This window comes from Clinocottus analis, unplaced genomic scaffold, assembly GCF_023055335.1.
Source record: "Clinocottus analis isolate CAN_PGR_092001 unplaced genomic scaffold, fCliAna1.0.p SCAF_3, whole genome shotgun sequence".
Lineage (NCBI taxonomy): Eukaryota > Metazoa > Chordata > Actinopteri > Perciformes > Cottidae > Clinocottus > Clinocottus analis.
In genome coordinates, this window is record NW_027176042.1 from 7005733 (window position 1) to 7032757 (window position 27025).

At 42.0% G+C, this 27025-nt stretch overlaps 1 protein-coding gene across 1 annotated transcript in view; it reads right to left on the reverse strand.

Moving 5' to 3' along the window:
• LOC137796162 (integrin alpha-5-like) overlaps positions 1-22730 on the reverse strand; it is a 42558-nt gene extending 19828 nt beyond the window's left edge. The window contains exons 1-16 of the mRNA XM_068593893.1: positions 22497-22730; positions 15708-15832; positions 12113-12213; positions 10760-10883; positions 10121-10182; positions 9899-9944; positions 9566-9691; positions 7368-7412; positions 7090-7133; positions 6937-6993; positions 3346-3398; positions 2506-2714; positions 1681-1872; positions 1556-1601; positions 1354-1467; positions 112-167 (exon numbers count right to left, since the gene is read on the reverse strand). Coding sequence (XP_068449994.1) covers positions 112-167; positions 1354-1467; positions 1556-1601; positions 1681-1872; positions 2506-2714; positions 3346-3398; positions 6937-6993; positions 7090-7133; positions 7368-7412; positions 9566-9691; positions 9899-9944; positions 10121-10182; positions 10760-10883; positions 12113-12213; positions 15708-15832; positions 22497-22693 — 1597 coding nt within the window. The 5' untranslated portion in view covers positions 22694-22730. The remainder of the gene's footprint in view (positions 1-111; positions 168-1353; positions 1468-1555; positions 1602-1680; positions 1873-2505; positions 2715-3345; positions 3399-6936; positions 6994-7089; positions 7134-7367; positions 7413-9565; positions 9692-9898; positions 9945-10120; positions 10183-10759; positions 10884-12112; positions 12214-15707; positions 15833-22496) is intronic.
• Positions 22731-27025: the final 4295 nt, after the last annotated feature.

Consider the following 27025-nt stretch of genomic DNA (forward strand, 5'->3'; position numbering starts at 1 on the left):
TGACCACAGTGAGGTCCGGCATACTTGTGGCAACACAAAGAAAGCAAGGTAATAGGGACCATGTGTGTGTCTGTGTGTCTGTGTGTCTGTGTGTGTGCGTGCGTGCCTCACCTAGAGGAGAGGGGAGGTGCTTCCCATTAGCCAGCAGGCAGAATCCGATGCTGACACTGGAGGTTGAACACAAACAAAAAATATGGGGGGAAAACTTGAGCGCTGAGCTTTTACAGATGTGTTTACACTGATTTGAGGTACTTCTGTACAGACTTCTTTTTTTTTTTTTTAAAGTTATACTCTTTTATATGTTCACAAGATTAAATTTGATACCCTGTGAGGTCGACTTTTTCTTCAGCAACAACCAGTTAAAAAAACTCATTAATTACCTCTCTATGTCGTGTTTTTTATTGGTGGTGTCGGGGTCACCATCGCCATGCTGGATTCAGATTGCCCGTGTAAGCACGAGGGATTTACAGGAAAGCAATGGGGCATGTAATCCAGCGTTAATGTTGAGTCATCTTTATCTCCCTGTGGTCAGCCTCGGTGTCTACTGTCTCTAAGCTCTCTAAAGTTGCGGTCATATTTCTGTGCACACGGGGGACATCTGCGAACGCCACACACACACTAGAAAACAAGATGGCGACCCCATGACGGCAAGAAGAAGACTACTAGAAATAAGCATTCTTTACTTCTCAGACACAAGCAGACGTCACTTCCCCATGTTTTAAACATGAAAAAGTCATTTTTGGCACAGTGAGCTGTTGGTTCACCAAGGTAACCCAGAGGGCCGCTCCACCTTTCTTCCACTTCCTCTCCTCCACCCCGCTCATCTTCTTCCACCCATGAACATGAAAACAAGGCTTACTTGTATCAGATTATTAAAAAAACTAAAAGGCCAGCCGGGTTTGGCGTCCGCCTCTTACGACGATCTAAAAATGTAAAAATGTTCCAGGTTTAAAACGACGGTTAAGTGATCTTGTGGAAAGAGCTTCATTGCGATTGAAAGGGTGAATTTTCCCTTCTTTTTTTTCTCTCTTCTGGGTCTAAGAATACTGCAGTTAAAAGCAGCTTGGAAAGGAAACTGGCAAACATGAGGTCACTTGACATTCTCGTGAGGTAAAGTTTAGAAAGCTGAAAGCGGACTGGAAGCGGATCTGCAAGACTTTCCATGTTCTGTTATTTTCAGAAAGCTTTTTAACCACTCCCAAAACTCTTCAGCTTTTTGTGAAACAACTCAAAAGACATCTCCGCGATGGTGACAGCGACTCTATGATGGGTCAAACAGTGTATGATCTTCCTAATAACATATAAGTGAAGGGAATGTTGTTGTTTTTTAAGGAGAATAGACTACATCCGTACCAAGACACAGTAACTGTTTCATTCTCCGTGACCAGCTCACAAGTCTTCTCTTCCTGGTTGAACATGGTTGGCTGCACCGTCAGAGAAGCACTGGCGCTCACTATCGGCCGGGCCCTGATTGGAGAAACGGACGACAAAAAGGGTAAGAATAAAAGCAAAGGTGTCTATATCTGTCACCACGCTCCTGCATGCCTCAACGCACCTGTACAGCACCGCTTTATCAATCCCAAAGGCACCAACAACCAGATCTGCAGGAATGGAAAGAGAGTTCAGCGGGGACATCGAAGAAGAGGGTAGTGTGTTGGAAGACGCCCCGGTGTACGCTACCTGGATAGCCGTTTTGGTCCAGATCTCTGTCGCCTCGCAGGGCGAAGCCAAAGCTGGCTGGGAAAGAGCTGGAAGCCCATTGGCCAGAGAGAGTCTGAGTGGGCGTGTCCATCAGTCCCCCAGCGTAACCATTATAAATGAGGACCAGTCCATGCTGCTCTTCTCCTCCGTAGGGACAGCCGACGGCCATGTCTGATTGTAAACAGCCACAACACATGGTGTGAATAATCTCATGTTTTGTGTGTGTGTGTGTGTGTGTGTGTGTGTGTGTGTGTGTGTCTATATATATATATATATATATATATATATATATATATATATTATATCTGAAGCTTGCATGCAGACCAGCTAACATTTAAATGGTTTTGTGGTCCAGTAAAACAAAGTCACTGATTATTTTGTTGTGTTTCGCTTTGCTTTATGGTGATTCACTTACCAAGACTTTCACTGAATCCCTATTGAATAAAACGAAGAGCCTCCAAATTTTAGAAAAAGATGGACATCTGACATAGATGTTGGAAGAGTCAGAAATGGATTTTTCCTGGTAATATTTGATAAATTGATGAATATAAATTGAATATCTTTTTGTTTTTCACTCTTATTTTCCCATTGCGTAACCATGACTTTGTTATGGAATGATCAATTAATCCGCTGACTATCTTCTTGATAAACCAGTTATCCATTTTGTCAATACAATGTCAAACAATTGGGAAAATTCTTCCTCTTGAACGACCGTATATATAAGCCAAATCCATAGACGTTCACATGAATTTTAGCTTGATAAATATAATGTGAAATATATGATGAACTACAATAAAAACCTACCGTTGAAGCCATCCTGGTTGAGGTCGCCCAGCGGAGCCAGCGACGTGCCGAACCGGCTGAAGGCCTGTTGACCCAGGAGGTGGGACTGGCTTGGCTCCAGCAGCAGAGGGCCCCTCTGGAGGTACACGTACACCTTACCCAGCTCCTCCAGACGCCCATTGAGCCCTCGACGCATAAACATCGGAGCTCCCACGACCAGGTCATCCAAACTGGAGAAGGAAGCAAAGGAAGGAGACACATAACAGGGATGAAGTCCAAGGAGAAGAGGAACTAGTTGTGTATCGAAAAAAAAAGATAAAGAGGGATATTTGTATCTCATTTTAGGGTCAAAGTATTTAGCAGTGATTAACATTTGGTTTTCCGTTTTAATATTCTTCATCTTTTACAGCATTATATTTAAAGCAGATACAGTCCAGCTATCAAAACATGTTTGAATCAAATATACTTTAAATGGCTGAACTGTATATGCCACATTTAGAATCAGTAAGAAGTCCTTTATAAAAAAAAAATACACTGAAACCTTAAAAATATCAGTTTCAATTGTGTGCTTTGGCCATGTTTAGGGAAGTGAAAATTAACTTTGGACGGAGAGGAACAACCAACAGAATAAAAACCTTTTTTAGATCTTTTCATGACACATTCTTAAAGTGAGAGTATGACAGAACTAAAGCGTTGGGAACTTCCAAAAGGTCAAACTCGCTGTTTCAGTGACCTCATCCTTCTCTTTTAGTCTCATGTTTTATTTTACATTTCTCTACCTCCTCTGTCATTTCACCTATTCTGTCTCCACCAACTTGTTTTCTTGCCATCACATGTCCCACCGTCACTCCGTCCACTCACCCATCGTTGTTGACGTCGGTGGCTGCCACCGCGTAGCCAAAGTAGGACCCCATCTGGAACGCATTACAAACAAGACCCAGTTAGCCTGTAATCACACCACGGTGTACAGATCCCTCTTTTTTCTTTCATTTTCTCTCTCCGCGTCCTTTTTTTTCCTCCTTTGTACCCTCCACCACAGCCACCCCTCCACAGGCTTCCCTCCTCGATCTCTCAATCCCACGGTCCCCTGGGGTCTCCTCTTCACCCTTTTCATGGAGCTCAGTGTTCGAGCTTATGGGGTAGGGGGTCCGGAGGATTGGGGCCTCAAACTCCTTTAAAACTCACTCGCGGGCCTTGAGTTTTTCCGGTTTAATTTCGTACCACGTATGATAAATTAGGGTCAAGTAACACTTCTTGGTGTGACCCTCTCTTCAAAGTGATTGTTAGCGATACGCAGGTATGAGTTTGGAGACCCTTGTGAAAAGCAAGACTGTTGTCTTCCTGCATCACACATGCAAAACCGCTCATATCGATACAAGTCAAACCGAGGCTCAGGACAAAGTTCAAATTCACTGTGATACCCTGTAGGAGCATTGCTTTGCCAGATCCATTCACACTTAGAAATTTGATCACAACTTCCTGTGGAGCTAAACCACCACTAATGTTAATCTGAGGTGAGATGAAAACAGCAAGATTAGGAAAGTTTCCCGCGGGTCAGATTTCACAGTTATGATCCGGAAACACCCACTTGGGTGCAGTGACAACAAGTCAAGAAAAAAGAAAGATAGTCGCTTAATGTGGAGGACTTCAGGATTAGATATGACACGTCCTCAAACCTACATTTGCCAATAACTTCCAAAATCACCGCTCTATTTAATGTTGTGAAATGGAACTATTTGTGTCATATGTGGAGTTTTGTTCCCTGTTTTATTTTGTAGTCTTGTGTCCCCTGCGTCTCTGCACTTCCTGATCTGGTGATTCTCTGTCTACCTGGTTCCTGATTGTGGATTCCCTGCATCTATGCTGCCCTCATTGTGTCCATCTGTTGTTCGTTACCTCCGTCTTGTATTTAAACCCCATTTGTCTCCTGTCTCTTTGTCGGTTCGTCCTGTGTAACTTCGTATCTGTGTAACCTGTGTGGTCCTGTGTCCCGTCTCTGTTCCTGGTTTTGTCTTCGGTTTGAATCTAGTTTGTTTTTGGGTTGAGAACCCTTTTTCTTTGTGCATTAAATATTATTTGAACTGTTTTTGGCATCTGGGCCTTTCCTCCGTTCGCCCTGACAATTTGGTTAAGTTTAGGAAAAGATTGTGTTTAGAAGTTAGAAGTTACGTACATGGCGTACTAATTTTGTTATGTACGTACCTTAATATAATGTTCCTGTCACAATTACTAAGGCAGCCTAATAAAAAAACGTTCATGTGGATTGTAGGAGAGCTGTTTGCGCAGACAACCTGTACAGACCTTTATTTGTCATACTAACAATGGCCTGCGACATATCCACAAGTAAGCCAACTTGTCCGTTTTGGAATAGAGTTTAGCAGACAAAGGCAGACAAAAATAAACTAAAATAATACCTTTCCTGCTGAACAGCAGACCGAACTAAGAGTGTTAAGCAGAAAAGGCTGCCAAAGTTAGCATCTGAAAGCTAACCAGTCACATATCTAACATTAACATGATCAGCTAAAGAGCCAGAGATCCAACAGAACCAGAGGAGTCCGGCTCATTGACTTGCTACTTCTCCCATAATGTTCTGATAGCCCCAGTATGGCAAAATCCTTGAGCCCTGACACATTTCTATTCTCTCATATAAATCGTCATGTCGAGCAACCGAAGTATAAAGTCTGCACATCGGACACAACATGGGTTGCAAATGAAACATGGCCAGGGAGAAATAGTGACTGGTCTTGACAAATGACAAAATTTGAGGTTTCGTTCAATAAACAAACAGGCCTCTTGCACAAATCCCCTCTGGTGTGTTTTCGCAGCTGACTCAGACTACACGGTCCAAGAGGGAACCAGCATTCTCCCACAGAGAGCAGAGAGTCCATCAGCCAGGAGTTTACCTCAGATCACTCTCACTGTGACTTATCAGTTTACTCAGCGCCCTGCGCCCTGAGACTGACACCTCTGAGCAGTCGCTGATGACCTCCTATACTGAAGACACACACACACACATACGCTTTCCTGTGTGTGCATGGTCACATGCTCTTACATCTTGCAATACCTCCTACACAATGAAGCCTTGGTAGATTACACAAGAAACTAACTAATAAATCAGTTTCCCCATATTGTAGTTGGCATGTCCCAACTTAAAGGTTAGGTTCACATTTTGTAAAGTTTGTCTCAAAACCATCTTTTCAAATGCTCATATGTACATTGAAGAAGTGGGGGGGGGGGGGCCTCGACGACACCGACAATGACACAAACACCAAAAGCATTGCTTTTTCTGTAAATAGCATAATTTTGTGACTCTATCTGTGCTTTTATGAATAACAGAATAAAAAAATGCAATAACTTTCAATTAAACCAGATTGCCCCATCAGCCCAAAAAAAAAAAAAATGCTATCACTTAGAACAATGAAAATAAAGTTCTATCTGTGCAAAAAAATAATAATATATAGTTACTACTAAATTGCTCATTTTGGAAATTTTAAGCAAATTGCTAAACAAAACACACTGAGCGCAGATATGCGAGCCATCAGGTTGTATCAGACTTGAAAAGGAGGCGACAATTCACTTCCTCAAATGAATACATGAAACCAAGAAGTACATATTTCCATCATGTCTTCTACGTGGTTTTCCAAAGCTTCCCACAGGTTTAAATGCTAACCGCACATTAACATGAGACTATATAGCCGCGACGGCACATCGGGACCAGGGACGTTTGGTAGAGGGAGGAGGGTCATCATAGCAAAATGGGAGACAACCACTGTAGCAGAAGTTTTGAGTGCTTTGCCAAGTGTTAATATTTTTGTCTGGCCGTGGGCCGAAAGTATAGGAGGAGGAAGTGGGTAACGGGCCATTGGCCACCCCACTTAATGCCCTGGCCCAATTTGGTGTGATCACAAGATGGTCTCTAGTTTGCCATTGGTTTTGCAAACTTTTGAGAAATTCTGTTTCAGATGGAAACAATGACTACTGTCTATGAAGGAACAAAGACGGAACTTCATACTTAAACTACAGAGACCATCTTGCGATTGGATCACACCAGCTGCGAAGACGTCCAACTTTGAAAGATAGCCACTTAATTTAAGAAACTCAGACCAATTGAGTCTTGTCTAAATATGACTAAATACTCAGCTGGTGTTTTGACAAAAGCTGCCACTCCTCAGTAGTTCTCATTTGAAAAGCACATGCTGAATCAAAACAGTGACAACATGAACGCTGTGCCGGTCTGCTGTTTTCTGGGTTTGATTTGCAGCTTTTAGAAACCATGAGCTGTGCATACTGTAAGCTAGACCTCTGACCCTGATATAGACCTCCTTTCCATGGGGCAAATTCCTTCACCTCCAGCCCTCCTTTACACATGCCACTATAAATATGTACCCACATGAAGGGAAATAAGGATAGCTAGGCTATTACCAAAAATAAACCATCAAGATGTGCACATACCTGCTCCCCTGTTAAGTTCAGCAGAAACTTCAGATCCCTTCCATTTAGTATTGACACCTATATGGAGATGGGAAAAAGTCGTTATCTGAGCATCCTGCACGTCAATGCTTTTATGTTTAATCAACTATTTGCACTGTGAAATTGTTTCCTTACTACTCCATACAGCATGAGTCCTTTTGGAACTCCTGTGACGAAATCTGCATCAGGGAAAGCAAGAGGGAAAAGGTTGGGAGGACTCATTTCAACACCGATGACTAGAAACCAACCAACAAAAACAATATCTTATTTCATTTTTATCTTTGGGCTTCTAAATGTTCCCACTTCCTGAAAACCTGAGCGGTTAAACATTAGACGGAGCCTGTGTTGATGGTCAGCAAACCCTGTACTCAGCCATGCATTTTGGCTCTCTGTACTGTAAATATGACCCTCACCTTCATCGTCATCCCCACTGAACTCGCCGCCAGCCACGGAGTAACCTGCAGGGGCGATGAAGAGAGTGAGTAAGAGAAAACAGCTGAGAATTTACCTGATAATAATAATTATTAGAAGTAATAATACCAGCATGTACAGATATTTCTCAGACACTTTCCTTTAGTGTGGCCCTTAAACCTCAGGCCCCGCAGTATGAGCATTTGAAAGAACTTCAAGTTGATTTTGTTACAAAAAGAGAAACATATGTCCTTAGGGGTCATCCAGAAAGGGTCATCAAGTTGCCATAATAATACATATTTATATGTCCTGCTTGTGCATGAATGTGCTGTCTATATGATGGCAATCTGCCAATTAGATTGTGACACACAGAGTCTTGAGTCATGTCTTCAGTCTCGTGTTCGTGTTGACTATTTTGGCCTGATAGTGGAAAAAAAAGAGGAAAGGTCGCCAGACATTTCATTGCCTAATTGTTTTTTTTTTCAGTAGTCTGTGTACACAGTTGACAATTCAATGTGAGGGTGGTGTTTAGTGGAAGTCATAAAGTTTCCAAACTGGAAAGAATTCTTTCTCTGGGTTTCATGAATATGATGAGAGAATTTGAGGAAGATTGGCCTTTTATTTTTGATGTGGACCTGATGATGTCACTTCATGCCAGTATATTCAGGATGTTCTAAATTGTGCCAACTTGAATTAAATACCAATGACTACTTGTATTGTTCCCTTGGAGAAAATGGTCAAAATGTTCATGATAGGGCGAGAACAACGGTTAGGGGGTCACTTGCACCTCAGATATTAACTTCTGGGAACTATCAATATCTATATAAAATGTTAAGGCTAGTAAGATATGTTGCTCTCGACCAATTTGTTCAGACAGAAGGTCATGAAAAGAAATCCTTGAATCATGAGGTTTGTTGTTTTGAAGCCTTGAGTTTGGCATGTTGGCCATCGCTTATCTTGTTCTTTTGTTTTTTTTTGTTTTTTTGCAACCAGGGAATGGAAGAGACCCTATTTGGACTGTGAAAGAGTGGCGTAGTGAAGTTGCATACGACTCTGTTAGTGGAAGCAACTTGTCATTCACAAGCTCGATAGCAGGGGTGGGCAATTCTGTTTCCCAAAGGGCCACATGAGGAATTGACACCGTTGTGGATGGCTGAACCAATAGGCTGAACTTAATTCTAATCAATACTCCTTTTATTACATAAAACACTGTAAATTATATTGTTTTGAGCTTCTAATGGTAAGAATACATGTTACAATAAGGCTATGAAAATATGTCAAAAATGTCAAATTTTTTAACATACCTTAAACCTTCACAAAATGTTTAAGACTAGCAATCTATTAACTTTATACAAAAGCAATAAGTCCTTATAATGTTTTCTAGTTCAGTTCAGTTTTTCTTACTCAGTGAGAAAAGTCCAGCCTGTGTTGGGCTTGAACAAGTGCACTGAAGTCTGAGATGCAAAGAACAGCTGACAGGTGATCATCAGTGAGCGGTGATCTGTATTTAGATTTGTGTGTGATTAGTGTGTGTTCACATGTGTAGATCCAAAGAGAACTAAGAGCATGACGTGACTTAACTTAACGTAGCGTAATTAACGTAACGTAACAGGCAAAGTGGCAACGTTTACCTGATGTAGCATAGCTTAGCATAGCTTTGCATAGTTTAGAATAGCTTAGCATAGCTTAGCATTTTGATTTCCTTTCAGAAGCACACACACAGTGGACGAGGTAAATAAGTAAATGACGTGATATATTTTAGTGTGACGAAAAAACATTTACATCCCGCACTGTAAGCCAGGGTTGAGGTGAGATCAACGGCGGCTTTGTGCACGCACGATTTATTTTTAGTTTGGAGGCAGAAAAGTCTGCCTGTCGGTGAGGCTGTGTAACCGCGTATGCAATTATGGCGCGCACTTATTTATTGATTTTAGATTTTGAACATTATGCTGTCTTGAAGAAGACTTCAAACTAGAGGTTGAGAGCATACACTTATGTTTACAATGTTTACTGAGGTAATAGATCAAGTGAGGAGTAGAGTTATTTTCTCATAGACTTCTATACAACCAGACTTCTTTTTTAAACCAAAGGAGTCGCCCCATGCTGGTCAGTAGAAAGAATCTAAGTTTAAGTTTGGTACATAGCATTAATACTACATCTACTTTTAATTAACCTAATTGACTCAAGGGTAGTTCCTCACCCAGGTAACTGTCATCATAGCTCCCCTGCACCTGTCGTGTCTGAATCTGCCCGGCGACGGACAGCAGAAAGTAGGAGGGGTAGTAGGCCTTCACAATCTCCTCTGTGGTGGCTGAGATCAGCTGGCCTACGGGATGGACGCAATAAAAAAAGGTCAAAGGTCAGAGGTTGAAATAAGACATGTGACTTTTTTAACTCCGGCTCCTGAGTTGGTCCGTTGAAGTTTGTCCACGTACAAAGATGACGGATTGATTCTATCAGGCGTTCAGAGGTAGAATCTATTGGAAGCTGTCTATTTAAAGATCCATGCCGGTCCACATTCTTGCGAGCTCACCTTGCCAGAAAAAGCTGCCCGGTCCTCCAAGCACAACCCTGCCGTCCTGTAACACACAATAGTTGCCAAAGCTGAGGAGTCTGCGTGTCACCGTGAGTTTCAACAAACAAACTCTGCAAATCTGATGGACTGTACTGAGTGAAATCCGCACTGCTTACATCAACCAAAACAGAGAAACGACAAGTATGTGATTATGTTGAAACCATCAAATATTTCTCTTACCTTGGTGAAGTCTGCACTAAATCCCCCCTGGCAATAGCCCTGTCCAACAGGTCCATGTCTTTCTGCAATGAACAGCACCAACCATGGGATTTCTGTTTCATGAAAACTAAAATAACATTCTGTTCTGTTGAGGGCATAATTATCCTGTGCAATTGTTTGCAACATTTTAATTGAAGATTGACCCAAAACTGAATTCCAGACACTTATTAAAATAATAACAGATGAAAGCACCAAACAAGATAAAGTTCCATTTCCAGTACATTTGTGGCTTAAAGTTCATCTGGTAACATTTAATGAGTTCACAGCACCCTTCAGAAGATAAGCAGGAAGCTTTTATTCTAAATATTCAATGCAGAGAGATTTGTATTTACCAACTGTAAAAATAGAAGAAAACAATATTGTTTTTAACTAAGCAAGACTAATTCTGAACTATAACTTTTATGTTAAATCAAAGGATTGACCTACAGTAACTAACTTCTCATTGTTTTCTGAACACAAGCCAAGCATGTTTCTATTTTGTGCTACCGTTCTAGGGAGCTATTTTCAGGAAACAAAGGTCTGAGAATCCCACAAAGTTATCAGCTAGCTGGTGAAATGAATCGAGCATCCATCACTTAAACACCAGCGGCAGCTGCTCACCTGTCCGGCAGGGCGCGTACTCCACAAACGTTTTGAGACCATCTACAGAGAGGTAGCAGGTTCCTGTGACGTCGGAGAAGGGTATGTCATGTTCGGTCCTCCAGTAATACCTGGGAGCACAAGCCTGGCGAGCACAACGACACGGCTCAATGACAAAACCCTTTTTGTAAAAGTGAAGCATATTGTTTGAAAATACTTGCAATAACCCCTCAAACTATGTCAGCATCCAAGACAAGATTATGGTACTAGCACCAAGTAGTCTACCGTACAATAACAATACTGCTCCTTTATCTCAATGTCTTCTACATTGTGCCTTGGCCCCTTTAAGGTTTCTGCCTCGCTAGCATCTAGCTATGTTAGCGTTACTGTTAGCATTCAGCGTCCTCCAATATCGAAACCCATTGGCTATCCGTTTGACGGCGAGTTAGCTCGCCCTTGGCGGCAATGGCCAATATTTCTGTGGTTTTGGCAAAACCAGCAAATATCCAGATAACGGCTATCCCGGCTAAGATTTCCTCTTGTGCCGGTAATTGTTTACAATCGGATTAGCGAATTGACCCGCGAGAATCAAGCATGGCGCTAGCATGGGCCATTTAGTTACAGCAGTTATTACTAGTTGGCTTTCCTTTAATGATTTCCAACTGGGAGGCTTGCTAAAGCAAATATGACAGATATCATGCAGAAAAGGGGACTAGCACATCTGTTTGATTATGACACTTTAATATTTTTCAAAAATATGTTCAATACAGAGTTTATTATTACTTTATTTTTTTCTTTAAGGTCATTCTGTTAATCAAAAATGCGAACACACAACGCCTGAGGTGAGAGATGAAGGCAACCACCAGATTGTTTCACAATTGGCCAATTCCCCACGGTAAGATTGTCAAACGATAGCTAGTGGGTTCTGAGATTGTATTTTTGCCAATGCGTACCACCTCTTTTGCTCTTCACACAAACTTTTACTCAGCATGCAATGAAAGCTTACTCAAATGTGATTGCTCAACTCTACTTGGACGACAGATGGAAACCAGAACGCTTCAGATACGTACTTCTCGATCCGATGCCTACAGATTCTGCATTCGTATGCAGATAGATTTTTGAATACCGAAGCTTATGGTGAAGTAGTTGTCAAGATTGTTGTGTGAGTTTACTTTTGTTCTGTGTTTTCGAAGCGCAGAGGGAGTCAATGTTAGAAAGGTTCGGGAACCTGGACATCAAGCAACCTCGCACAAAAAGTCCTAAAGCTGCTAAAAGAATCCCTGCTACTGGACTAACAATAAAAGATGATTCATTAAACAAACAACTTCATCACACAGTATCCAAACAGAACAACCAACCCCGACCCACTCTTACCAGGATGCTGTTGCCATGGGAACGCACGGTAGCTCCAAGCCACTGATGGGACTTGAACTCAACCTGAGTGTTCACACCATTTATGTAAAAATATCGATCACCTAGAAGAACATAAGAGAAGAAAGACATATTTTAGAGTGTATTTACACAGAGTTGCATGCAGAGTGAATAACGTATTGCTGCTACACTTCAGAGATGTCAGGAGTTAGTGTTTGAACTAAGTCAAAGATCCCCCTGTCATCAGTGTTTGATTTCTGTGCCGTCGGCGGTTCGTTTGAGAGCGCTGCCTCACATGTTTTTGGCTTTTCACATGGATATTTTATGGCCTTCCTCCCGGGGTCTGCAGTCTTAATCCATCCTCCATGCTATGGCAGACATCAAACAGCTCAAAGGGACTTGGACCTTGTTGTTACTGTAACCCAAACGGCTGTACTTCATTGTCAGGATGTGTTTTAAGAAGAGGCCCGGGCAGCCAGAAGGCAAGGAGCAGTGATGAGGGACGGCGTGGACTGTTAGAGGTGTGTGTGTTTGGTGTGTGTGTGTGTGTGTGTGTGTGTGTGTGTGTGTGTGTGTGTGTGTGAGTTTGGTTACCTGCCAAAAGTTTGACTTTGAATCTTTAGCAGCATTATATCTCCATAATTTTTTTTTTGTTGCTTTCAACATTAATTAAATATTTTATTTGGAAACATTACACTAATATTTCTTCTTGGACTGGTTCACAAAACTTGAGGAGAGCCAGGTTTGCTTCTATGGCCCATGGAGCAATGTAAAAAGAAGTTCCTTGTTCAAGTAAAAAATAAAAGTCTGTGATATTGGGGTTTGCTGTCAGATGGTCATTTCTTCTACATGCAGGATTTTGTCACACCTTCAAAGGAAAAACTTGCCATTCAGCATGCTTGAAAAGTAATATATAAAAACCTGACACCTTAACTTCTTCTTAAATATGCCTGTAACTGTGTAAGCTTCACTGTGGTATATATTTTGATGTATGTGCCTGCTGTCTGTAGCAGAGTGGTGACATTAAACTCTCCTGGCTGCAACTCAGTGCCTATTTATTCACAGAGTCTGTGATGTGTCCTCAAACACACCATGAATCCTGAGGCCTGTAATGGGAAATGCAAGACTACTAACATAGATGGATTACTGTAACGGGCCTACCAAGCACAGGCCCGGGGCCCAAAGTGCCAATGCCCTCTTGGCTTTCACCTGCAGAGACTCAAAATGACCACAAGGAAATGTAAAACAACTTCAAACAAAAAGACAGAAAGCAAAAAATGAGCAAAACAACAAAATAGAGACACAAAATGACCACCAAACAACTACAAAGAGCTAAAACAACTGTCAGCATGCACAAAATGACAAAACCACAGAGTCAAAAAAACAACAAATAGATACAAAACAAGTGTAAACAGACACAAAATGAGCACAAAAAGACCACAAATAGATTTAAAACATCTAGAAAGAGACATAAAATGAACACAAACAAAAATAAAACTACTTCAAAGAATCACAAAATGAACTCAAATAAACATAAAACAGCAGAGACACAAAATTAACATTAAGAAACATTGAAATCCTTCAAAGAGACACAAACAACTACAGAGACAGAAAATGAACACAAAGAAACATAAAACAACTTCAAAGAGACACAAAACAACAACAGAGACACCAGTGGCGGACCGTGATTTTCCAGGAAGTCCTTCAATGAGTGCCGTATAGTCCACGTCACGGGCGGACCGGAGGGGAGGGGGGGGGGGAGTGTCACAGACCGACACACTCATAGAGTCCGCTCCGCCACACGGCTCCATCACGAGCATACGGGGCGAAGGGACTGACCTGCGGACCTGCGGACCTGCGAGGTGCGTGCCACGCGCGCCGCCCCTCACTTTTATTGCGCAACGGGGTTTCAGAGACCCTCTGACTCGCGTATGCATTAGACTCCTTGGTCCGTGTTTCAAGACGGGTCGGGTGGGTTGCCGACATCGCCGCAGGCCCCTGACACCCTTTACGTAGGCCGATCCACGCCCTGGCGACGCGACATAGCACTAAGGACAGTCAACAGTGCTGGGAGCAGGGGACCACGTCCCTACCCGGCGTGGAGAGAAGTCACAGCAAGCACATAATCCTTGGCCCCGGAAAGCGGTGAGGTCCGGGCACGGGCGCTCTAAAGCACGGCGCATTACAGTGGAGGAAATGCACCGACAAGGGGGAGAGCGCAACCCGTCAGGTCAACAAAAATGCCTGTTGTCGAAATCTATCAACAAAACCGTCACACTGACACTGCACATACATGACGTTGCAGCACAGCTGCACCGGCAGCAACCTCTTCTCGTGCCGAGGAGAGGCCGCGGGTAGAAGCACCAGCGCCCCCAGGTGCAGCAGTAACAACAGCGCTGTGGCTTGTTTATGATAAAATACCACTGCAAATGTAAAAAAAATAATAATAAGAACATAATCAGCATTTCACTCACAAGACGCACATAAACCTCTGTGGGAAAGGGGTCACCAGTAAGTCCTTTTTTTTTAAAATTGAAATTATATTAGACAATATTTCTAACTTTGTGATTCTGTCTAGGCCAGCAAAGAAGGTCGAGCTAGCCCTGACGGCCCACCACTGAGAGACACACAACAAAAAGAGGCTTAACAGCTATTAAGTCTGTTTCTCAAGTGTTTTACAGTAGGAGAGGTTGTAGGTCCTAGCACATCTCTGCCCAAGAGCCCATTGTCTCTTAATCCACCCATGACTACTGAATGTACATGCAAGAACACGTGTGTACAGATATATTTGTGTGTGTGTGTGAACATAAGTGTGGTTTTGTATGTTTTTTCTACGCTTTATCATGTTTCAGAAGCTGCACGTGGAGCCCGTTGCTTAACAGTTATAGGTGTGTATTTATGTAGGCTGAGCCTATGTAAACCGCCCTTCGATATCAGCATTCGAGAGCGTACGATAAGTCAGACCCTGTGATCCTCAAACGGTGGTCCTTATCGCTTCCTGCATTTCTGATGGAGGTGATTATTTTTCTGGCAGAGCTGGGGGCAGCCTCGGTCCTCTGGGGTCCTTGTCCCCGTGACGACTCTGCTATAATTAAAGAGCGCTCACAACACTGGGCCCCAGTCCAGCAGGAAATCAAAGCTCTGTGAAAACACTGCAAAACACAGTTCAAGTCCCAGAATGGAGACCTTATAGAGAGGGTCGGCATGAAGGACAGCCTTAGTCACCATTAAAACACAGGAGAGACATTGAAGCCTGTTTTCAACGAAAACAGAAAAGCCGGAAGATGGCAGGGAGCCAAACCTTTGACCTCAAGGTCACGCACAACGGGATGCAACCTATGCCTTCTCTCAGCCACTTTTATGGCTGGTTAGAGACAGCTGAGAGTTCACTACTGAGTCCTGTCTGTCTGTTCAACAGTGCCATTGGGGAAAGTGACATTTTTATATCCTGGAAACAATGCGAGTTACCAACTACTGTTGACGATGTGGAGAAAATTTCTCTCCTTTGGAGTTGATATATTGAGCGTAATTTTTCACAGGTCACATTTTTATCTGCAAAGAGGCTGGCCGTCAATTTCGATTTAACAAGACCCCCTACCTTGCTTGTCAAAGTCGATCATGCTGCAGTTAGCCTGGCTCCAGGGGCACAAGAACACAGCTCCTCCTTCAGTGACGTCAGGTTGGCTGGTGTTGGCTTTCGGGGCGCCGATCAAAACACTGATACTAGAGAGCGGAGGGAAAAACAGAATCTTACATTGTGGTGACGGATTGTGTCCAGGAAAAGTCTGTGGGTTACGCCAAGAAACATCTGTTTTGATATACAGTCATAGGCATATAACTGTTCTTGTGAAATGAAGTTGTCATACACACAGCTGATGGAAATAATATGAATCTGCACATTCATTTTTTTGTACAAGAAATTGCTTGATGTTTAGAGCGCAGACAATATCAATATTTCCCAAAATGTCTAACTATTTTTCCATCCACTTTTCTATTTTCCATCATGGGTCTCTTCCTGCTTTTCATGGCTGTGTTACAGTAAAGTGATACAACTTTAGCTATTCTATTATTTGCCCACTTTGTTAGCTTATCCAAATGAATAATCTTTGTTGATCTAAAATCTTATTGTGTCACGTTTTGTAAAAATACAAATGGTCAACTGTACAATATCGCTAGAGCGCTACTGTTTCATATACGTCCAAATGTCAGTTTACAGCTACAGTATTACTCAGTGGCTGCATTTCTAAAGATCCCTGTAGTTATGACTGCCTTTTTATGTTAGATATAAGATAAACACAATATCCAGCATTGCTGCCGGGGAGTTTGAACATCTGTCGATGATCAACAATGCTTAGAGTTCCCATAGTGTCACATCAAGTTAAGCCAAACCTCTGCAACCTCAAAATGAGGTCAAAATCTGCACTGCATGCATTCCTTTTTTTTTGCGTGAAGCCGAAGAAAGAGTTCATCAGTCGCCAAGCCATTTTTCAATATAGATCAAAATCTATGCAGAAAAGAAGGTCTGGAATCGACTTGCACCATGAGATGACATTTGGAGCCGCCGCAGATTTGAATCCTGCGTTCATTAGAGCAACGAGTTGTAAATACAAAACTGACTTAGTTTCACCTCATTAAGTTTATGGAGCAGATGTTCACTAGCGAGTCTTCGACTGTCTGCTTTTTGGTGGCGAGCAGGTAGTGTACAGTGGGTTTATCGGGGCTTGTTTACAACCAGCTGTCTGCTGCTGCTTGGAAACAATATTGACAAGAGCTGTAAGTGTAACCCAAAAGAGGGGATTTGTGGGCCATAAAACCAAATAAATGAGCTAAAAGACGCAAAAGAAACGGGAACTGCAGGTCCAGCTAATGAGGATTTTTCACTTTCAACTCCTTTTATATCATGGGTCATTATCTAATTAATTGTTTAATATCGAGTAAAGCAGTACAACCTAGACACCAATGGAAAGGCTTAAAGGAATCAATGTCAGTTCAAGTGCACGCTGTAATTTAAATATTTTCACCACTTTAACTCATCAGAACTGAAGCCGCTGTCTATGTTCTCTTCACAGCCACCAGGCTGAAAACTGTATTTTCACGGTGTACAACAAGAGGAGTTGCTGGTCTACCGCTGCCTCCATTGGTTGGAGTTTAAAAGCGGTTACAGTTTTGATAAACTAAGGTAAAAAAAATAACACAAATAACCAATCACGCCCATTGTGAAGCAGCAACATCCGTTCACTGTGAGGTTGATAGATACAGGAGTCTAGTTTCTCCAAACTGGGGGCATCATCCACTGTACAAGTAACTCACTGACTATTGATAAGTAACTCATACAACTCTGCTTCAAAACATCCAAATTATCCCATTAAAGTTAGCTTGCTACGACTTTGCTGTATTGGAACAGTAACAACAGTTGGCTTAATGATTACGAGTCATAGTGGGACAACTTGATAAGTTAACTTGATAAGTTATTACAGCTCTTTTTAATGCGTACTGAATTACAACCATTCATTGGAAGTTCTTCTTTGGCTAGTTTTTGTTTAGTTGACACCGTTGTCCGAACAAAGATGTGATGATTTTATAATATATATATATATATATATATATATATATATATATATATATATATATATATATATATATATGTATATATATATATATATATATATATATATATATAATAATTTTATACAATTTACGGTGTGTGCGTGTGTATATGTGTACAAAAATTGGCTTTCAGACAGCCCTGCTAAAATAAAAGTCCTTTCCCAGAGCGACTGGCACAACTTAAGACTTTGGTGACTGATGACATGAGCAGAGATCAGACAGACTGTACTCCCCGCCTCCCCTCATTTTTTTTTCTTTTCTGGAGAGCACAAGAGGAATATTTACATGGCTGGATAAGCTTTCCTTATAAACCGCTCACTCCACAGCCACTTAGCCGACCAGGGCGCCGGCGTTCAGTGGCCTGCTCTACCCTCTCTCTGCATGTGTTGAGTTGTCAGAATCAATTAAAAGCAGTTGGAACAAGAACAACAATAGCCTCTTCCTGAAATGGATCGGGACGATGGATGCTTCTGTCGAGACCTGAAATAAGGATTCCTTTCTTCTATCTCACGTTCGAGGGGAACATCTGCAAATAGAGGAATGGCTTAGAGGCATAGCCAGGTCTAAGATGCAACATGTCGTTTTTTTACGAACGGATTTATGACCTCCAGTGCATGCATTTCCATAGCCTTGTTATTCTGAAACAAGTTGTATCCAAATGGCAGATCGTACTGTCCTTCAACTGACTATGAATTACATTTCATCTACACAAAAAATATTTTTGGGATGAAACTTTCTCTCAAGTACAATAAGGAAGGATAATGGTAAAAGTGGACTTTCTCACAACTTATATGATGCATATTGCTTCAGTCTGAGAGGCACATGATACTGATATGACTTTCCATTACGTTCAGTAATGAATCGGAGCCTCTGTATCCAACCTAACCCAGTTCATGTTTCTCAAGATGTTATCTGCCTCGTTATAATAAACAGGATATAATGCTTGTATGAGCCAGAAATCCCAACCCAAATATCTGTTTGGTTTGGTTTGCATGTAAATACATTCATTACACTCATATGTATGTGGGTGGCCCAGAATGATCTGACCCAACACTCAATGAATGGGATTTTGTGATAGTATTTTAGTCAAGTGTGCAATGTTGGCTTCACCTCCATAAAAGCCGCGCTACAATATAGGCCACAGACAAATATCCACTGTTTTAGACGCATACATTTGCTTAATTGACCAATGGAAATCTGGTTCCGTTACTAACACGAAATTCAAGAGTAAAACCTGACACCTGCATTGACAGTCACGCAGGTAACATTACCTCTTTGGTGGCCTTTAATGTAGAGCTCACAGACAGGTTGGTAAACATAAAGAGGTTCACTCACATCAGGTCGCAGGATTTCAACATCTGCGTCCAATTTTCATGCTGGAGACTAATTCTATGGATGTATGTTGTGGGTCATTGGTGTGTTTGAAAGGAATGAAGTGACAAAATGAAGTACACTCAAAGAAGACTACGAGTTTACAGACATGCTACTAGCTAGCAGAGAGGCTGTGCATAAGCTCAGCTAAGTGGTCACATCAGTATGCTAACATGCCCACTATGACAACGTGGGTCCATAGTGGCCAAACTGTTCAATTACAACTTTATGTGATACCATTGGGCCCAAAAATACTTTGGAAAGAGACGTCTGCTACTCAGCGTACACATTTTTTTGTAAGTTAGTCAACTTTCCAGAACAAACACTTGCATAGCCGTTATTAAAATCATCAGGTCCTCAAAGTTGGTGAAGAGACAAATAGCCACATCAGAGTTATTGGGATACAAGGAAACGATTGGGCTCTTAGATGCAGAAGTCCAGTAGGTAATTTTATACCCATAAGGTTTGTCTTTTTTTGCCATATCCAGTGCTCTTTATACATACACGTGTTTAGCAGGTATATGTTCTCCATTGGCACTAAGCACAGGTAGAAGTGTCATTACTTTGGGTTTTTGTTCATAAACCAAAGTATTGGACAGACAGCAACTTCTTACCTCATGGTGGTGCAGGAGGAAAAGTCACCAAAGTGAGTAGGATTTAACCTGAGTTAAGACATAAATACTTCCACCTGGACCAAAGCGGTGGATTCAGACAAAAAGACATTGCCAAAGAGCCATCAAGCGAGTTCACTGTTACAACATGAACCATCTCTTCCAACTCACTCGATGCCTGCCTCATAAACCAGACACATGGATTGGACCTATGTGCTGAGACAGCAAAAACCGAGATGGCGTGGTGAGCAACAGGAGCAACTCTTAACAAGGCTCCCTCCAGCCAAACAGTGTAGTAATTGTCCCTAGTGCATGACAACCAGCAGAAACCATCCCATCAGCAGAAAAAAAAAAACAACATTTAACTAATTCAGGAAGGAATCCTTTTTCGACCCACCACAATACAAGAACCACAAGATACGCATGTGGATCTTCAACCACAGTTGTAAACTGTCAAAATACATGACTTCGGTCAGAAACAAAATGTTGTATTGTTCAGTTTGAGGACAACTGTTGGGAGGCAACATGGGGCTTTGTCGAAACAAATTGGTCTTAACTTCTCAGTAATGACTCAACAACATGCCCTTTAACTGCCAGAAGCTTAGTTAAGCAAATTGAGAGAATCTTAACCAATTTCCTCGCAGGAAAATATCTACATGCACTAAAAACCAACACTGATGTCACTGTGTGCGCCCTCGAGGATGATAGTGAGGGAGAGTGGTGGAAGAGGTACCGACGTAAAAGTAGCAATAGCGCAATGAAGAAATAAAAGTGAAAAATAAAAATGTACTTATAGTACAAAAACATGGGCATCAAAATATATTTCAGTTATTAAATTAAAGTACTAAATATGCAGGAAAAGTATGTTAGTGAATTACACTTGGTTGACACAGTTCTGTGTGAGGCTAATTTTACTTTACTTTCTATGCTGCTCAGCTTTTTATTTTACCATTCTGTAAAGTTATTAACTAAAGTTATCAAGTGAGATTAGTGGAGTACAAAGTATAACATTTGGTTTGTGATAAAGCTGATCAAATATAACCAGAGGTTATATGGAAAAGATCTGACATCTTTTACAGGAGCTGCTCCCCTGCATGTTATCATAAGCAGATTAATAGCTGATACGCTATAGACTCATGTCATCATCTATGAAGGGCTTTTAGCTCTTTAGCAACAGCAGATGTGAACAACTGGTTGAGATTGTGTTCTGGGTGGACGAGACAAAAATGTAATAACATGTCTTAACAAATGTCTTAACAGGCGTAAATACACTGAAAGTGATCAGTCTGAGGGCTACTGTAAGGCTATGTGGTCAGCTATGTCTTCAAGACCAGAAAGAAAAGAGTTGATATTAACAATTATTAAAAATTAAGAAGTAAAATTATTGTTTTAATTCCAGGTGAATCTGCGCATAACCACTTCATTACACGAGCATTAATGGCTGACGTTACCTTCTGCTACAGCAGAATAAAATATGCTATAATCTTCTCTCTTAACTGGAGCAAAGTAACAGTCTCGGAGAAATATCTATTTAAAGTTGGCTAACATTGGCTAAAATAAGCTTATCTGACGAAGGCCGTAAAAGCCTTCGTCAGCTTATTTTAGCCAATGTCGCGGGCATGACTATCCAGATTGCGACGTTTTAACGTCATTTCTTGAAACAAAAGCAAAATATAAAGGTGTTACTTTGTGTTAAAATGTAAAACACAACATTTTCCAAACCTTTGTTGTAAATTCAGATGCATGCTCTGACTCAAATGTGCAGCCATAGCAGCTGACAAAGAACCATAAACCATAAAGGGGTGATGAGCGACTTCCCACTTCATCCATACCCAAGTCACTTTTGGATTAAGACCTGTGTGTGTGTATGTGTGTGTGTGTGTGTGTGTGTGTGTGTGTGTGTGTGTGTGTGTGTGTGTGTGTGTGTGAGTGTGTGTGTGTGTGTGTGTGTGTGTGTGTGTGTGTGTGCGCGCGCGCGCGCGTGTGTGCGTGTTCCACACCAGAGCGCACAGGAGAGTTTTCTCAATGAGCCAAAACAGCTGATGTACAGCCTGCATGCTGTGCGTAAAGGAAGAAGAGCATGTCTGCTCTTTGACTTCAGCTCACTAGGCTGCTCCTCATCTGTCAACAGAAATACAAATAATTTAAAAAAAAACAGCTAGTGTCCCTTTAGTACATATTCAGAGGACGATTAGCATATGTCTTACTTTGCTGTGGGTTAACCCTCTCCACTCTGATTCAAACACAGACTTGTACGTCTGTTTCCAATCACATAAGTGGCCTGGAATCCAGAGTGTGCGTGTGCGTGTGCGTGTGTGTGTGTGTGTGTGAGAGAGAGAGAGAGAGAGAGAGAGAGAGAGAGAGAGAGAGAGAGAGAGAGAGAGAGAGAGAGAGAGAGAGATGTATAGCTGCTATATGAGATGCATTTTCCTTTCCATTCCACCATTAAAAAAAAAATTCAACAGACTAATGTTTAACTTTAAAATGTAGTAACTCGTTAACGTGTTGTAGGTTACATTTATAAAACAATTTAGGCTGCTGAATACATGTTAGGATAAGTTTATATACAACATAAAAAAAAACTTTTATAGACATGGGCTATTCTAAGAATACTCATGTCTGCAGAGCTGACTCTTTATAGCACAGACGCACAACTAATTTACGTAATATGGCGATATGAGAGACCACAAAGAGTCCAGGTAATCAGTCATAATATACAGGCTATAATAAACCAGTGATTTTCAACTGGAAGGCAGCGCTGTATACTTTCTCCCGCGGTCTGCGTCGACGACTTTCACCTGGATGAGTTGCCGAAGAACTCCACCGAGTAGCCGAAGTAACTGCCGCGCGGTCCGCTGAAAACGACGCGTCCCTCCGTGTCCAGGTTAAAAGCGGCGCACAGCTGCGCAAGAAGCAGCACCGCCGCCGCCACTACGGGTCCGACCGACGCGGCGCGACCACAGCGGGAAGGTGAAAGCGCAGCAGCGGTGCCCATCTCTTCTTTTGCGCGTCTCCTCTTTCATCGAACGGCCGAAGCGCAAAACGCGTCATCCGTGCTGCTCCTTCAATGTAGTGATCATGAACCGGTGCCCTGAATATTAGATCTCTCCCCCCCCCCGCCACACACACTCCTTCAGCTCCAAAGGACAGGTCCAGTGTGTTGATCCAGAGCGCATAAGTGAAACGTAAAGGAGGGCGAGGGAGAAAGGGAGGAGGAGGGAGAGGAGGGAAGTGATTGCAACCTCATTTGGGGTGGAGCTTTAAATATTACAAGGCAGTCTGGTCACCGAAGAAACTGCAAAAAGACACACACAAAACAAGACACAACTTCAGTCTTTTATTAGACACAAATTGAAAAAAATAACAAACACATTGTAAATTATTATGGGCTCACCACTTTGATTTCATTTTTCATTCACAGCCAAAGGTAAAAGATGGTGGTCCGTTCAGGTGCTTTGTTATTTAGTGGGACGCAGTGAATCAAAGTGGTGTCTCAAAGCCAAAAAAGGCCACAAAAAAGCAACAAACTTTGAAAACCAAACAGTGCTGCTCACTCCCTGGGATTCTCCTCCCCCATTAGGTCTAGTTTTCAAATTGGCATTAGCTGCATTATAAAAAAATACATTGTTCCAAACAAATAGGGCGCACCTGTACTGGGTCCATACAGTCTACATTTACAGCCGTCATATATTAGAAAAAAGCCAACTAACTAACAGCACCGTGCCAATGCCATACTGGGGAAACTCTGAGAGTCGTTCAAAATAACACGTATAACCTTCACATGTGGCGTCGGCCTATGTTATGTTTACTACGTTACCCGGAGGGCTATGCAGTCCGTGTACATTTTGATTGCTTGTTCATTGGATCAAATCCAGGTGTCGAACCTCCAGTTCTGAAAAGTGGAGCCAATGCGGACGTGCCTTTAAACTTACATTCTCTCCAATGGCTATGGGGGTGAACATTATTGATGACTTTGGTCAGACTCAAAACACAGCTTTTAGGACTTGATTTGGTCTTGACTCTAACTTTGTCTCTGACAAACATTGTGCATAGCTTTCAAGGTAGATTCAGATTATACAACTGTGATTAAACTAGAAATTGACATTAAAAGAGTCGGATTTATAGGTGACCGACAGACAAAAAGGGAATATAATATTCATAACTATGTTTTTATTTATGTGTATTCACCTGAAACTTCGACAGTGGCTCAGAAGGGACAAACCAATCAATGGTTCTAGCAAGTCTTTCATGCTTTTATGCAGGCTGGTCGCATCCACAATTGTAACCACACCTACAAAAAATGACATGCCATAACTCGTAGGTATCCCACAAAGTAATTTTGTATGTTATCCGCGTAATTATGAACCAGACCGCAAAGGGCCAGCGGGAGTGTGCAGGAGGGGAAGGTGGATGCGTCCAACAAACACCGAACCTTCATCCGAGGGACAGCAGTTCATTCCCCATGTGGAACGAGAAGCAGTAGACATCGTACAAATTGTTGTATGAGGATATGTTGCTCTATGTTACCCAAAGGGCACCCTAGTTCTCCACAGGTCACAGTAGAGTGTTCAGTTGGTTTGCAATCGTCAACCACTCCGCATACATACTGGCCCTTTAAGGGCATCGTTAACATGCTCAGTCCCTCCAGCTTGAAAAGAATAAGAAGGACTTAACTGTGGAAGCAGTGCAGTGAGAATTGGGAACGATTCATTTGGATCATTTCAGTAGGCTGCTTGCTGTCAGAAAGTTGCTGTGATGTGCTAACATACTCTATATGTCAGGACAGAATTCAGTGTGACTAAACCTGGAGAGCCCACAGACATCCATCCCCAGCTGTGTCTCTCGTCACTTTGCTGGTGCTGAACTTGCAGACATGGCAGACTGACAGGCAGGCTGAGCATACAGTACGTGATGTAGGTCTCCTCGTGTGTGTGTGTAGTTTGTAAAAAAAAAAAGGGGGGGCCCCAGATTAGAAGAGCGGTGAGTCACGATGTGTTACCTGCCAAAGACAACAAGAACTTGAACAAAGAGTTTTCTTTCTGTGAAAAAAAAAAAGCTGATTTCCACACGGCAGCAAACTTCGTAATGACTGATAATGCACCGATTGGTTTCCCTCGTAAATTAACAAATTCCATTTGATGTAGTAATGTGCTGCACGCTAAGCGTTCAACTCGTTCAACTTGCATTCATTGAATGAACGAATTCAGCTCAGTTGAGTTGGCTGTGTTCTACCTCCATCAGCGTCAACTGATCGAAAAGCTTTGTGCACCATAGTTGTGACACAACAACTATTAATTAACCATACGCAATATAGTTGCCCTGGATTACAAAGCAATCAAGCAATCTGTGACCTTCATTGACCTCTATTGGCATGAAGTATGAACTGCAACACTAAACCGTTCTGTACAAGTTCTCAATGCTGCCATTTTTTTAAAGATTCAGAACTAACACTGCTTTATTAATTGGAAATAAACTTGTCACCTGGTGAAGTAAGATGTCCCTCCACAGCAATCCCTCTTCCTACCAACCATGTACACATTTAAAACTCCTTTAATCATTTTGTATATTAATAGTTCAAATGACTATATGTAATGTAAACGGTGATACTCATAGTTACAAACCCATCACCCAGTTTCCCAGAGTGTTTTAACATATTCTTTTCTCATTCTTTTGGTTTTACGGACCACATCTTTGCCCTTTTTATTCGCTTTGGGGCTTCAATTATCCTGGATCCTGTAAGACCTGTGTTCTGGTAATATTTGTACAAATCCCGTCTCCGTCTCGTGAGAAAAATTTAAAAAACACTAACAGCAAGTTGCCATTTGGGGTGTCAATAATACTGGAGCAGAGAAAAATGTCTCACAATGAAATTCCCATACAAGTAAATTGCATTTTATATTATTTTCTCCTGGATTACGTTTGTTTTTGATGTATCACAAATAACTTTCTCATCATAGTCTGCCGAACACCATGCAGGGAAATGTCTGAGGTGGGTCAAACACTGGAGACTGCTGTTTGCGTCCCGTTTGAAACAAAACAAAGATCGGCTTTAAGTTATTTGTATTTACATGCACATTTACTTTAACCTTCTTGTTTTATGCCAAACCAGGATCCTTGACCAGAGCTAACCGAGTACTTTTGTTGCCCAAGAATGGACAAGTACTGTTGCATTTCTGTTTTGTTTGTTTCTTCAAATCACAACGTTAACCACATGACAGCATGACCTGAACAGCACCCCCTTTGTGTTCCGGGACCTCCTGATTAACAAATGGATCACTGGTTCACTCCCACCACTCTCATCCTCTCTGTTTCCAAAATCAGCAGGCAGAAAAAAAACTTCGAACCCTCTGTGTGCTACATGCCCAGTACCAAATGGCAGTCTGAGCCAGACAGAGTTGGCCACTAGCTAACTCTGAGATCATTTAGCTGCTAAACGTCCAGATATCCTTTATCGGCAGTAGATCGAGAACAAAACGGAGATTAAAAAACAGAGTGAACATTGGACCTACTGCACTCTAACACCTCCTTTTTAAGGCGTTAATATATCAGTGTTTTGTTCTAGTGTCTCCAGTGGACAAAAACAAAGTAAAGTACAAAGTGAATGTACTACAACATGCAAAAATATAACTAAATGAAACACTTAGTTATATTAAATATGACCCCCCCCCCCCACCACCCCACCCCCCACTCTCCCCCTCTCCTTGTAGCTTGATGGGACCGAGCTCAGAGGAAGTTTTATCTTTGACTGGTACGAACGACACCTGTAATCTCACAGAGAGTCAAACGCTGGAGCCAAACAAGAAGCCTGTGCAGTGAGCGCTGACCCGCAAACCAGAGGCAGTTGTCACAATAAAGAAAGATCAACCAGATTTTGAGAGGAATCGATTATTGTCTGACGAATGGATTCTTTACCTCAGTCTGGACTGTTGTTGTTATACTTTACTTTCCAAGACCGGAATGAAAAGAGAGGGAAAAAAGTGAATGCGGGTGACCTTCACTGATTTGGCTCAAGACTGTGGAAAAAGAAGCACGCTGAAGCTGCAAAAGCTCAAAGAGCTGCTGAGGTGGTTACATCTGCAGGCTAATTGGAAAAGCCTGAGAAAAGAAGCACGCCGGAACACCTATTTCAAGGTTTCTGCCATTAGTTTAGCTGCGCGGAGTCTTGTTAAGTATAAAAGGTTTTCGTTTTCAACTCGCCGACCATGTGCATGGATTTTATTTATGTCTTTTTGCAGCCAAGATTACCTCCCAACCCCAACCCCCCCAGACACACACGCACACACACACACACACACACACACACACACACACACACACACACACACAC